The following is a 14,346-nucleotide window of genomic DNA, read 5'->3' as shown; positions in this document are numbered from 1 at the left end:
ATGGGATTGCTTGAGCCACCATTGGAATGTCATCGTGCGGTCTAGCGATCGCACGTTCAAATTCTTAGGCTAAGGCCACACGGGCGATAATTTACGGCGCCGTAAGAGCAGTAGCTCTTGAGCAAATCATGGGAATATGACATTGATGTTCACAACGTGTTTGTAAACTTCAAACGGGCATACGACTTAGTCAAAAGGAACAAACTATACTATATATTGGCTGAATTGGCAATACCACACAAGCTAATAAAACTCATTAAAGCCACAATGGATGAAACTCAGGCATGTGTACGAATACAAAACCACCGGACAGACTTTTTCAAAATTTCGCAGGGACTAAAGCAGGGAGATGGGCTGGCCCCAACATTGTTTGACCTGGCACTGGAGTATGCAGTTTGGCAAATGCAAACTTGACGAGGAAACCTACTGACCAACCGAACGGTTAGACTGGCCGCTTATACCCATGATATTAATATTATGAGTAGAACATCAACAGGAGCACAAGAAACATACCGATGGTGAAAGTTCCCAACCTCCTATGTCAATTTTTGGATATTTTGTTTTGTTACCCTTAAATTAAACAGAAACATTATGTATTTTTACTGTTTACAAGCTCCTATGTTGCTATTTCATATATGGACATATATAAGCCATTTAATGAAATAAGGCAATATAAATAAGGCAAACAGCCTATTTTGCCCTCTCCCATATATTTCGATCTAAAAGTGTCCACCGAAATACAAAGATGAGAATCTATAAAACCTTAATTCGACCAATAACATGCTATGGCAGTGAAGCCTGGGTCCTGAAAGAAACACCCAAAAACAAACTCACATTCGAAAGGAAATTACTGTGAAGAATACTAGGACCTGTGAGGGAAAACGGAATCTTCATAAGTCAATACAACAACGAGCTTTATCAACTTTATAAGGAAACACCCCAGTCAGACTTCATTAGAATACAAAGATTGTAATGGGCCGGACATGTGATAAGAATGGGAGAGGACAGGCTACCAAAAGAGCACTGAATGCTAGAATGCAGGGAAAGAGACCTGTTGGAAAGCCAAGAAAGCGCCAGGAAGACACAGTAAACAGCGACGCACAAGCCCTTTTAGGAGTCCATGTATGGAGAAGAGCAGCCACAGACAAGCAAACGTGGAGGCAAAAAATAAAGGAGGCCAAGGCTCAATTTGGGCTGTAGTGCCGTAGAAGAAAAAGTAAGAGCAGTAAACCTGACGAGGCATTGATTGACTAACTCCTATTTTATCTACAATTGGTGGAGGAGTTAGTCAACCAATGGGTTTATTGCTCTTACGGCGCCGTAAATTATCGCGTGTGTGGCGTGTGTGTATCGATAGTGTGTGAAAGGAGCGGTATAATAGCAGTAAATGATCGTTCGTAAATACTCGACCAATTTGTGTTGAATCTATACCTATATATTTTAGTTTATACACTTCGAATTATAATTTCGCTTGTTGTCCTTGAAGAAATTATCAGTGTTCCGGCAATGTGCGTTTAAACGGTTAGTTACGTACCTGATACATTAATCAACTTCAACAATGCAAAAAACTGTCGAAACAAAGCTATTGACTTTAGCAACAAAATACCAACAAACTAATGCTCTTTGTTCAAGTTATTTTACTAAAATTCACTAAAACCACTACAAATTTCTACGCTCAACTAAAACGTGTGCGTTTTACATAAAGAATCTTATCGGAAAGAACTTCTAATCTACTTATTTAATTTAAAAGATCAGATATTATCGAACGGATTCCTGCTCACTGTTAATAACAGCAGATACTGAACTTGGTCGGACTATACTTTTATGGCGTGACGTTTCTTACCTGGTCAAATGAACTAATTAACATACATAAGTAGTGAGTAATATTATCGATGGAGACAGTAGACTAACAACACAAAATACACAATGAGCACGGAAAGCATGCTATCCCTATTTATTTATTCCATTGTGATATCAGTGACGTGGGTGGGCTAGATTTGGCTGGGGATTAGCGTGAGTGAGGATTTTCGTCTTTGGTAAATATACGCCAAAAATAAGTTATAAAATAAATATGAGAATATAATATAAGGTGGTTTATAAAAGAACAACTAAGATAAAAAAAAAGAGTGAAAACTCTTTCGAAGTGACAACTTATATAAATATTTAATGAACTGTTTTGTGTTGAAGCATATCACAAGAAGTGGATTTTAGTTTGGAATTAATATTATATATGAATGCGAAAAATGGGGCCTCAATATGAATATGTCAAAGACAGAGTATCTTAAAATAGGGGATGATGAAGAAGACCTAGATTTAGAAATTAGAACCACAAAAACATGTAAAAAATATAAATATATCGGATCTATAATATCTAATGAAGGCACTACCAAAAGAGACATCGAAAACAGAACGCAGCAGTGCAGAAAAGTAAACATTCTCAGTGGCGTAACAAAATCCGTTGGGGCCCCCCGCAGAATTGGAAATGGGGCTCCCTTTAAAAAATTAATAAATGTGACATGTGTAACAAAAACTTATATGTGTTATAGCCCAGTAAATGAACGTGAAATACGGCGATACCGTGTAATTTTCAATGTCACCACCGAAGTGGTCCAGTCAATACTTTTTGAGTTATTTACGAGTGAAAATGTTCAACATTGTTCAACAAAAAACACGTTTTCAGGCGATTTTTCGCAAATAACTCAAAAAGTAAGTATTCGTAAGTAGCAAAAATGTAGCTTATACAAAAATGAAATCTATTGACCAAGTAATTGCAAATTTGTAACTCAGGAAAAATTGTTCGTATTTGTCAAATTCCAAATCGAATATTTCAACGTGAAATAACCAAAAAATGAAGCACTTTTCGGGGAAAACTCATTAAAACTTTTTTAAAGTGTTTAAAGAAGCTTTTAGGTATTTTTACTTCTTATAAAAATTTCTACCATTAAAACTAAGCGAGTTACACTTAGAATACAGTTAAAGCCTTCTTTGGTAAAAAAAAAATGTGAAAATCTCACCCTAATTATCACCCCAAATGAAACTAACCATTACCGCTTTACAAATTACTTAACTTGTTTTTATATTACCTGTAATTTTAACAGCCATATCTTAGAGCACACAGTAGCGATCAACAGGTAGCAACAAACGCGGTCCAAGATTGCGAAAGTTCTGCGAACTTTCAAAAGTGAGGCAACAGTGCGTCGGTAATTCGACACTGACAGTGACGTTTATACTATCAAAAACAATAATTTTTATACACATAGGCGCGAAATGTTGCCAATTAATTCAGTGACGTTCGATTTCTTGTCATAAAAAATCGATTTTTAGTAGTTCCAATTTGACACAAAATCTAGGCACGGGATAAAAAAGTTTATTTGAAGAAAGTGTATTTTTTTGTCTTTCTTAATGGCGGTACAGGCTCCTTAGTTATAGAGTAATTTCCACATACTAACATATTTCTGAAATTGGGCTCTGTGCCGTCATTCTTTATTATATTACGAATATTTGTGCCAAATATCTCGACAAAATATTCAAAATTAAAGCCGCAATCTTGCAACGCGTTTGTTGCTACCTGTTGATCGCTACTGTTTGCTCTTAACCAATTTTTGTCTTACAGAAAAACAAAATAAAAATAAAATATTTATAAAAGCAAAACCTACATTACTTTACTCTTTGAGATTATTTTTCGTCCCGGGGGGGGGGGGGCTATAAAAGAATAAAAATAAAACTCGTTTTTAACCTTTGGATGACCAAGCGGGGGAAATTGTGACCCCAGCGTATGTTTTTCTTTAATAAATTCAAAAGTATTTTCAATTTTTAACTCATTATTTTTTTATTTGACTTTAATATCATTCTACACTAGGTTCGCTTTCAAGATGCAGTAGAAATACACAAACCAAGACACGTTAATTGCCACTAGGAGCACAACCGAATCATAATTTACAATGTATATACATTGTAAATCCCAAATCACGATTTCCAAAGTTTATACATTGTAAATTATGATTCGGGAGTGCTCCTAGTAGCATTTAACGTGTCTTGGTTTGTTTATTTCTACTGCATCTTGAAAGCGAACCTAGTGTAGATAAATATCCTCATATTTTGAAATAAAAAAAATTCGCTATATTTTACGAATAAAAAATATATTCTGAAGTTGATGTTTAGTAAAATACCGTCTATTATGTGTAATTCCAAGTAGTTTTACGCTAATGACGTCGACTTTGCACAGTAACAAGACACTTACTCAACATACACACTACACATGACACTAATCCTCATGTTGTGACTGGCTAAATGACATAAAGTCCATGCCATAAAAATAAAAAAAAACTTCATTTTTTGTTAATTGTCATTTTTGACATGTTTGACCTGGGGTCATTTTTCCCCCCCTTGATCATCCGTGTAACAAAAAAAGGTTGGTCATCGGAAGGTTAAACATTAAAAAAAGGTTTCAATGCGTTTTCCCCGAAAAGTGCTTCGTTATACAACAATGACACATTTTTAGATATATTAGACGACAAGATGGGGCCCCAATATGTCAGGCCCCCGCAAGATTCATGCTGCGGGGGCCTTTGACAATCTATTGTACCTTGATAGAGCCTATTATGACTTATGGGGCAGAAGTTTGGCAAATCACGAAAAAAGATAGAAAAAGGATAGAAGTAGTAGAAATGGATTATCTAAGGAGAGCGTGTGGTATATCCAAAAAAGATCACATCCGGAATGAAGATAAGAAGGAGGACAAATACTGTATATTCCAGTGTAGATAGAATTGAAACAAGACAACTAGTGTGGTATGGTCACTTGAAACGAATGAATGAAGATAGATGGCCAAAGAAAGCTTTAAATTACATACCACAACAAAGAAGAAGAAGGGGAAGGCCTTCAGTTGCCTAGGAAGAAAATGTACGAACGGCACATCATGAGAGATAGAGCCATCAAAGAAGACGAATGGATGGACAGAAAAAGATGGCGGTCGAAATGCGAGAAGCGACAGAGGCTGTAGGAACCTCGCTTATAGATAGATAGATAAATATTATATTAGAGGAGGCAAGTATGTGCTAAATGTGCAGTTACTCGAGCGTTATGGGGACCTATTGGGCTGTGAAGATTAGGTCCTAAAACCAAAAAATGTTAAGTTTTCCATTTTAGTGGGGACTTTCCATTTTTTTAATTTAATTTTTCATTTCCAACAATTGTTTTTTTTTTTTCGATTATAGCGCCATCTATCCATAATTTGAAAAAATGTCTCCAATAAAAGCCACTTATTTTTACGTAAGGAATTCAAATCTGCAATAAAAATGGGGGCTTCTATTTAAGATTTTAAAGTAACCCCCTACCCCACCTCCGTGGGGGGTCGTATTTGGTGTCATTCGATAGATTATAAAAAAATATTGAATACGTGTATTTTTTAGTTTTTCGATTAGAACCACAATTCTGTGACAAGTGTCAACTGTCACTCATTGTGAAAGAGAAGAAAGCATTCCGGAGAGGACTTCCTGTTTCAGTCAACCATGAACTGGCACTATCATTTCATTTCATTCTGTATTCTGCGTACAACTCTGCCGGTTCAGATGGTAGGTTTTTAAAAAACATTACCATGCTCAAAAATTATTTTAAAATGTTTTATGAAAGTCCTATGGTATGTCCTGGATGTTATTTTATTCTTATCACATCTACTGACGAATATTAAAATCTACAACCAACAACTAAATAATACAAAAAATAAATAAATAAAAAAATAGAAACAAAAAAAAAGAAAAGAAAAAAAAAACAAAAAAAAATACAAAAAAAATAGAAGTAAAAAAGTGATTACCACAAATTAAAATATATAATAAAAAAAATATAATATAATATTATGTTTTATCAAAAAAATAATAAAAAACTGTAACATGAAGTAAAAACCACTTCTATGTAATTGGTATATTTATTAAAAATCCCAATGGATTGAAAAATGTGTCAAATTCAGAACGTTTTCGGACCTATCAGTCCATCATCAGTGAATTCAAATACTTGCTAAATAGCCCCAGAACCAAACAATGGTTGAAATTATAATTCTGGTAGTCAACGTTGGCCAAAGATGGTTGATTGAGTTTTTTGTTAGAGTTTCACCATGTTCCCGGAGGTTATATCTTTTAATATCGGCGTTTAGCCTGTTCAATATCACTACAACATAATGTAGATTGAATTATAATTTCAACCATTGTTTGGTTCTGGGGCTATTTAGCAAGTATTTGAATTCACTGATGATGGACTGATAGGTCCGAAAACGTTCTGAATTGGACACATTTTTTCAATCCATTGGGATTTTTAAAATTTTTAATAAATATACCAATTACATAGAAGTGGTTTTTACTTCATGTTACAGTTTTTTAAATACATAATATGGTATACAGCCAATCTAGGGAACTACCCCTTTTTAGCAAAAAAATAATATTGTAGTACTTACGTTATGAAATAAGAAATTTATGACTATGAATCTGCAATCAATCACAAACAAGTCTGGATAATTGGCTCTGCCAAAGCCATTTTTCAAGCAAAAAATTTTTTTTTGGCCATTCAAGATGGAATCCCACTCTCCTTTTAGTGGTACTCTTGACGTAAATTAAGCTTTTTAAATCTAAATTCAATCTTATTAGAGTTATTTATTGTAACATAGCTCTGATGATGGAGCCAAAAGTGCTCAGCTAGGAATTTAAAAAGCTTTACACACTTAAAAATTACTTTTCTCTTCCCATTCTTTCACTTGTCAGAAGTGTGTATAAAAAACATATCAGTAGTTTCATTTTTTCTATTTGAACAGCTAGGGACTTATTCATGGAACCCTGTGTATAGTATAATAACTTGATTAGTTTGTTTTTAAAATAAATAAATATTATTCTTAACATTAATATCACAAGAGAGTGAGAATAAATTGAAGATAATCCAAAAATTTTTCAAAAACTTGTTGCCTGGCAATAGACACGAGAGCCCGCAGGGTTCGAGTGTCTCTGAGAAAACTCAAAAAATCGCCGATATTCAAAAAAATCGCCGATATAACTTATGAAACTGGCCAATTGGTTCAAACCAAGGTCATAAATCTAAACACACACACACACACACACACACACACACACACACACACACACACACACACACACACACACACACACACACACACACACACACACACACACACACAACTTATGAAATGCCAATAGTGTCAAAATTTCATAAATGTCAACAGTGTCAAAATTTCATAAATGTCAATAGTGTCAAAATGCCATAACAGTGAAGTAAACATGCCTGCGGTTGGACCAATTATTACAAACAAGAATTACAGCGCGGTAAATTTGAATTACTCCTGGTTTAAAAAAAAGAGCATAGTATTGAGCAATGTTATGAATATACGATACAATTACCAGATTATAAATAAACACCAAAATCGCATCAAATTACACAATATTTCAATATGATATACTCGTATGTTACACACATTCATTATTATTATAGTAGAATACCACAAAATCAATTACAGCGGTATCTTTTAATATTTGACCGTAGTATGATCTATTGACCGGTAAAAATAAATTAGTATTAACATAAATCTATTCTCCCTTGAACAAAAAAATGTTTAGTACATCTCTGTTCGATTTAAATTAACTTAAGTTTATACAAAACGGTAGCGTGCATTAATCGTAGGAGAGTGTTGTAGACCTTTCGTCACGTACCTTATTAACAACTGTCATGACAGATACATAACATTGTCGAGTTTATTGATATGTTTGTAAAACGTCAAAACTATAAGTATGATTAAATATGTAATTATTATACAAGACATACCCAACTGCATCGAGTGTGGATTTCTCGTAATATACAACAACTACTGTTATTTGCTGCAGATCCAAATTCCCTGATAATTATTGTATGTATAAGTACGAGGTCCCCGTTCCGCGTTATATCTACGAAAACTCATTAATTAGATTTGCATTGCAACATATTTTTTATTAGTTTAGCACGTTGTCATGTTTCATCACTTGGCAGAGTAATTCGATATTAACTGTAAGTCATTATTTTCTCATTTAGCCCTTGAAATTTTAAATTATGATTTTGTTTTGTCTGTAAAATATCACTTTTCTCCTTTTACATCTTCTGGAATTGTTAGAATATAACATCGCTCAGAAAGATGGATATGACATGAACACAGTGAACTGTCAATCCGTATTGACAGTTCATTGCATGAACATAACAGTATATAAATTGTCAGCATTTGACAGTTATATAAACATAATAAAACTATTTTCATTTTCTTGTTCTTCTTCTCGTAGCACTACAACCCGGGATGGGCCTTGGCTGACTGCACAATTCGCTTCCATCTCGAACGCTCGTCCATGATAGTTAGGTCAGTTGGTAGCCCCATTGTTCTTAGATCTGACCATATATTGTCTCTACATCGCATTCCTGGGCGTCCTAAGGGCCTTCTTCTTGTGGGGGCTTCCTTCCAGATTAATTTGGTAAGGCCATCATTAGAGAATCTATGGACCTGGGCAGCCCATTTTAGACGTTGGGATTTAATCTGTTACACTACGTAGCTAGGCCACAGGCCGTTAGGTTGGTGATAGGGTCCAAAGATGCTTCTGCGAATTTTTCTTTCAAAACATAAGTTTTCTTTCCATTTTCCATACGAGCACCGGTCTTATCACTGTTTTATATAATTATCTTGATTTCTTATGTTATTGTTAGGCTCTTAGATTTAATAGTGTTGTGGAAGTGGAAGCTATACATACATATATCGAGGGTATACGAGCAGATTGCACTAAGTCAAAAATCACTGTTTTGAGAAAATCTTACACAAAAAGTATTACTTTTAGTTTAATTCTATTACTTGCATAGAAATAGTAATGGTATTTTAAAGAATGTGGTATATTACAACAACAGTTATTGTTTTTGGTTAATTAGTAATTATTTTTTTAATAAATAATGAACTGACTTAGTTCATTCTGCTTGTTCGTAATGTGTTACTATTTTACACAAGTAGACACACAACTAATCCCATTTTAATGTTAATTTTAGTTGTACCAATTTTACCATTAATGTTTTATCCTATAATCTTAGACAACTAGAATTTCGGCATTAAAAAATCCTGTTGAAAAATAAAAATAAAAAAGGACAATAGAAATTTTCTGAAATTTAGTTATTAGATACAAAAAGCAAATAGATGATTAGTCTTCTTTATCTAGACCAGGGCATTTAGGATTTTTAAATACTGCACATAGAAACTTGTAACTTTTTAAATTGTGTTCAAGATGATGTCAGAAAAAAAATCAAATAGAAAAATGGATGGAAATGCATACTTGCATTTTAAAAGGGCAAATAATGCATCCAAAGGTGCATAAACATATTAAAATAAATGTATTGAGGGCCAGATTTTGTCACTTGATGGTTTTTTTGGTCTCTGACGCCATCAGAACCGGCCACCGGAGCACCAGGTGCCCAGGCACATGATCTGGGGTTTCGTAGGTTTTCGACAAATTGATGCAAACAGATTACTCCAGGGTGTTTGGGGCCGCTGAATAAGAATACGACATCAGAACCGATCCCCGATGCACAAACACCCTCCAAACTCTATAAGGTAACATGCCTTAGCAGTGACCTTGGGCACCAAGTGGTCCGGGTTCGTTTCTGATGGCGTATTCGTACTAAAGTGACCCCAAAAACCGCCCAGTAATTTATTTGCATGCATTAAGTGCCAAAATCCCTCGAAACTTCGAAGATGGCGTGACCCTAGATACCAGGTGTCCGTTCTGAAGGTGTATTCGTCTTCAGCACGCCCAAAGACTCTCTGAGTAATCTGTTTGCATCAATTTAATGCCGAAAACCCTCTAAACTCCAGAAGATGATGTGCCTTAGCAGTAAAACTGTGCCCTAGGTACCCCGAGCGTCGGTGCTGATGGCGAATTCGTATTCAGCGACCCCAAAAGCCCCCGAGTGACAAAATCTGGCCCTTAATTATCTTGACATGTCTATGCACTTTTGGATACATTTTATGCAGTTTAAAATGCAATTATACAATTCCACCCATTTTTTTATTGTAGACTTTTTTCCGACATCATCCTGAACAGAATGCAAAAAGTTGCAAGTCTCTAGGTGCTATATTTAAAATCTATTTACTTCGGTGATTTTAGTGCTAAATGATCTAATCTGAATCATAGACATCAGGTTCCGGCAGAACATTGATAATTTTTTCATCAAACGGCAAATCTTCGTACCACATGTGAAATAATTCTGGCTTCTGGTATTACTTTCTTCTCGCATAACTGCAATAACTCATTCCTTTTGGCACAACTAATTTTAATCGTCGTAGAGTACAATTTTGGAAAATTTTCAATATTCAAAAATAGTTGATTAGCACGTCTTGATCTATGCGTTGTCACATGTATGGCCCTTTAATTAGGTTAAAGGTTTCTCTTTTTCGAACATTAACCTTTTGATTTAAACCTAACGATGGTATACAGATTGTACAATCAGAATGTTCTAAGTCAACGTTAATGCAGTGTTGTATGTTCGGTTTTGGCAAAAATAGTACAAGCAGACTACATTAAGAGTACTTAATGCATTCTGCTAGTAAATAAAACAGTCAAACTGACTTAGTATTAAATTTTTATCTGTTATTATAATAAGTACGACTTAGTGTGTTTTTGTAGTATATAGAGCCTACTTTTTTATATACAACTGCAATAATAGTTGAATAACTAAAAAAATTGACTTAGTGCCTTCTGGTGGTATACCCTCGATATGTTTGCTGATATCGTATTTATCCTATTTATCGAAGTTTATGTATATTATTTTGTTTTATTTCAGGTAAATGGCGCCTTCGACTACAGGAGAAATAAGGTATTATTTTGTATACGTATAATACCACAATTGTATTTCCATTTTATCTAAATAGTTTCGGTTTATTTTTATTTTATTTTTTTCTTCGTAACATCATTATTCACTGCTAATTTTTCCTGTTTACCAACACTGTAATCTTAAAATTTAGTCATTAAGGTCAAAATGACGAGAGTAAATTCTTCATAGTAAAATTAGCCCACTAAAGAAAAATAAGTTAAAAAATGATACTGGATTTTAAAAGTCCTAAAGGGTATATTATGAGGGATAGCTGATGAGTGATGATAAATCCTTGAAGACATTCAGCTGCTTTTGGTTTGTTTTTTTAAACAATTATAAAAAGTGAAAAAATCATTTTATCTACTCTGTCATATTATGTATAAGCTTTTAGTTTGTGAAAACTGTCATTATAGATAGCAGTGCGTGAAGTAACAATGTATTTTAAATGGGATTTACTTTTTCGCACACTTTCAATAGGTTTTTTGCCACACTTTCATAATATAATCAAATATTTTTAACTTTCGCGTTGTCAAGGTGATGACAATATGAGCAATGAAAATTTTTGACAGTTTTGTGGTTTGAAAGTAGTTAGGATTTTTAAATGTCAAAGTTCTAAAAATTGTAGAATAGAAATGAATTCCAGTGACGAAGAGTTACAGTTTTTTTTTGTTTGTCGTAGATAAAATATTATATGAAACTGTGCGTGAAGTACTTTTTGCGAACTTACGCGATGTATAGCACTCGCTCCGTTGTCGCTCGTGCTCTAAAAATCGCGTGCGTTGGCAAAAAGTATACTTCACGAACTGTTTCATAAATAACTATTTTACCTATAAAGCGTTTCTTATACATTTTAGAGAAAAATAGTCCAAATAAAAGTTGTAGATTATAAAAAGTTCTTTAATTTGCGAATTTCTAAATTAAAATGCATAAATAATTGACCGAGATAATTGCAAAAAACCCTTATTTTACCGTAATTTATAAATGTTAATAATTTTTATGTCATACCGGTTTAATATTGTGTATTTATAACTTAGTTACGAACCACATAAAGTACATGTCTCCAAAGTATGCCAGTAGTACGGTCTCATTTACGTATTCAGTATTATTTTCTGCCATCCATTGTTGAAATCTAGCATATTCCTTGTCGTACATTTCTTTGGATTTTTTCGGTAACAGATTCTCAGTCGCTTTTTTGGCTTTTTTAACTATTTCTTCAGAAATATCGAATATCTCTTGCATTCTGACTTTTTTTGACAAAGTCACATAGAAAAACTTTGTTTGCGTTAATAACAAATTGCTAACCAACATCACTTTGCTAGCAACGGTACTAAATACCTGCTGCGATACAATATTATTTCTTATTAATATAAAATAAAATTAAAACTTTAATTGATGCAATGAACCGGTATGACAAAGTTTTGTATGCACCACAGTGCATATAACGGTGTTTAGTCGGACAAACTTTGATGTACGGGAACACCGGAACAGGGGAAGTTTTAATTGTGAAACATGTTAAAAATTTGGAACGTCAGACTACAAAAACATCCCATGTATTTTGTCGGACGGAACTTCCATTGATTCAATTGATTTGTTACCCTTTCATTAAACTCTCATGCAAAAATCAGGCTGCTAGTCCTGTCGCCAGTGGGGATACAACGGCCTGCTTAATTCAGATGGACTTACCCAAGTTTTTGTATGTATTTTGACCCGTAGAACACGAACTTTTTGGGTATCAGTCGATCCGGATGTCGATAAGATTGTTATAAACAAAGAACTTGAGGAATCACATAACAGCGATTTTTCGCAAAACAAAACATTTTTTTGTATTTTTTGAGTTTGCAAAAAATGTTTTTACAAGTTTTTTCGTAGGATGTATAGTTTTCGACCTAAACGCGATTGAACTTTTAAAAAATCGAAAAATTGCAATTGTTGAACCCGAATAACTTTTGATTGAAAAATAAAATAGTAATTCTGCTTACCGAATTTGAAAGTTCAAGTCAAATTCTATCGGTTTTGATTACTTTCATTGCTAAAAATTAATTTTTTTATTGTTAAACAAAGCCATAAACACATAGTGATGATGTTTTCAATGCATTTCTCATTTGAAATCCAACGAGTGGGCGCGCATACAGACAATTTCTACGTAGATTACGTACATTAAAACGCATGCATTGGGCACGGGAAACACTATGTGTTTGTGACTTTGTTTAACAAATAAAAACTTAATTTTTAGCAATGCAAATAATCAAAACCGATAGAATTTGCCTTGAACTTTCAAATGCAGTAAGCACAATTGCTCTTCTATTTTTTAATCAAAAGTTATTCGGGTTCAAAAATTGCACTTTTTCGATTTTTTGAAAGTTCAACCGCGTTTATCTCGAAAACTATGCATCCTACAAAAAAACTTGTAAGACCATTTTTTGCTGAGAATCACCCAAAAAATACAAAAAAATGTTTTGTTTTGGGAAAAATCGCTGTTATGTAATTCCTCAAGTTCTTTGTTTATAACATCGTATCGACATCCGGATCAACTGTTACCCAAAAAATTCGTGTTCTACGGGTCAAAATACATAAAAAAAAGTTGGGTAAGTCCATCTGAATTAAAGAGGCCGTTGTACTCCCCCTGGCAACAAGACTATTTATCACTAATATAATTCCTGTCATTTGACATGTTCTACGTATCGGACTTATTAAAATGCAAAGTTGATGATAAATAAAAATTCTGATTTTTGCTCGAGAGTTTAATGAATGGGTAACAAATCAATTGGAATTTCCGTCCGACAAAATACGTGGCACGTTTTCGTAGTCTGACATTCCAAATTTTTAACCTGTTCCACAATTAAAACTTACCCTGTTCCAGTGTTCCCATACATCAAAGTTTGTCCGACTAGACACCGTTAACCTATTAACAAATTTTCAGCTTGCTATTAATCAACTTTTTTTGGTACGCGGGGTCCAGGCGTATATAAGCAACGTTTTAAAGGCAAAAAAAATTTCACTTTTTATGATTGTGTAAACAAAAACAAACAAAATCAGCTGACCGTCTTCAAGGATTTGTCAGCTATCACTCATATACCTTTTAGAACAATATCAGTAAAAATCAGTAAAACGACCATTGAACATAATTTTCATCTTCCTCTAGACTAGATTAAGGATATCACGGTACAAAAGACTACATTTATATTTTAAAGTATACAGCTCATCTCGCATTTCACTTACTTTTTATATATTTGCATCAAATTCTTTTAAAAATATATGTGCCTAAGCTTCTACTACCATGCAGACACTACAGTTCCATTGAAAAACTAAATATCCACTAAGAAATACATACTTCTTTTGTACAGCAGGATTTGTTTGGACGTCTTTGCGCACGAAACACGACCTACCAGAAAGGCCTTCGAAGGATTTCTACCGAAGGAATATTCATCGTTTTCGATTTGTCGTGTCCCACTCTAAACATGCGCGCTTTTCACTTTTCCA

At 33.9% G+C, this 14,346-nt stretch overlaps 2 protein-coding genes across 8 annotated transcripts in view; one reads left to right on the top strand and one right to left on the bottom strand.

Annotated features, from left to right (window-relative positions):
• Positions 1–14,346, bottom strand: part of LOC114335610 (guanylate kinase) — a 345,069-nt gene that overhangs the window by 22,594 nt on the left and 308,129 nt on the right. The window contains exon 1 of one of the 7 annotated variants that reach the window (XM_050661135.1): positions 14,198–14,328. The exons of 3 other annotated variants lie outside the window; for them this stretch is intronic. Coding sequence is in view for 1 of the 4 variants with exons in the window: in XM_050661130.1 (XP_050517087.1) it covers positions 7,819–7,828 (10 nt within the window). In the remaining 3 variants the exon portion in view is untranslated. Of the gene's footprint in view, positions 1–1,534; positions 1,780–1,843; positions 1,953–7,818; positions 7,845–14,197; positions 14,329–14,346 lie in introns of those variants that run through there. 3 more of the 7 variants (XM_050661130.1, XM_050661132.1, XM_050661131.1) reach the window with 3 other exon arrangements.
• The window catches only part of LOC114337986 (thyroid receptor-interacting protein 11), a 270,838-nt gene that overhangs the window by 142,445 nt on the left and 114,047 nt on the right, over positions 1–14,346 (top strand). The window lies entirely within an intron of this gene.

This window comes from Diabrotica virgifera, chromosome 9 (genome assembly GCF_917563875.1).
Source record: "Diabrotica virgifera virgifera chromosome 9, PGI_DIABVI_V3a".
NCBI classification, from domain to species: domain Eukaryota; kingdom Metazoa; phylum Arthropoda; class Insecta; order Coleoptera; family Chrysomelidae; genus Diabrotica; species Diabrotica virgifera.
Note: the sequence above shows the minus strand (reverse complement) of the source record. Positions and strands in the feature narration are given on the sequence as shown.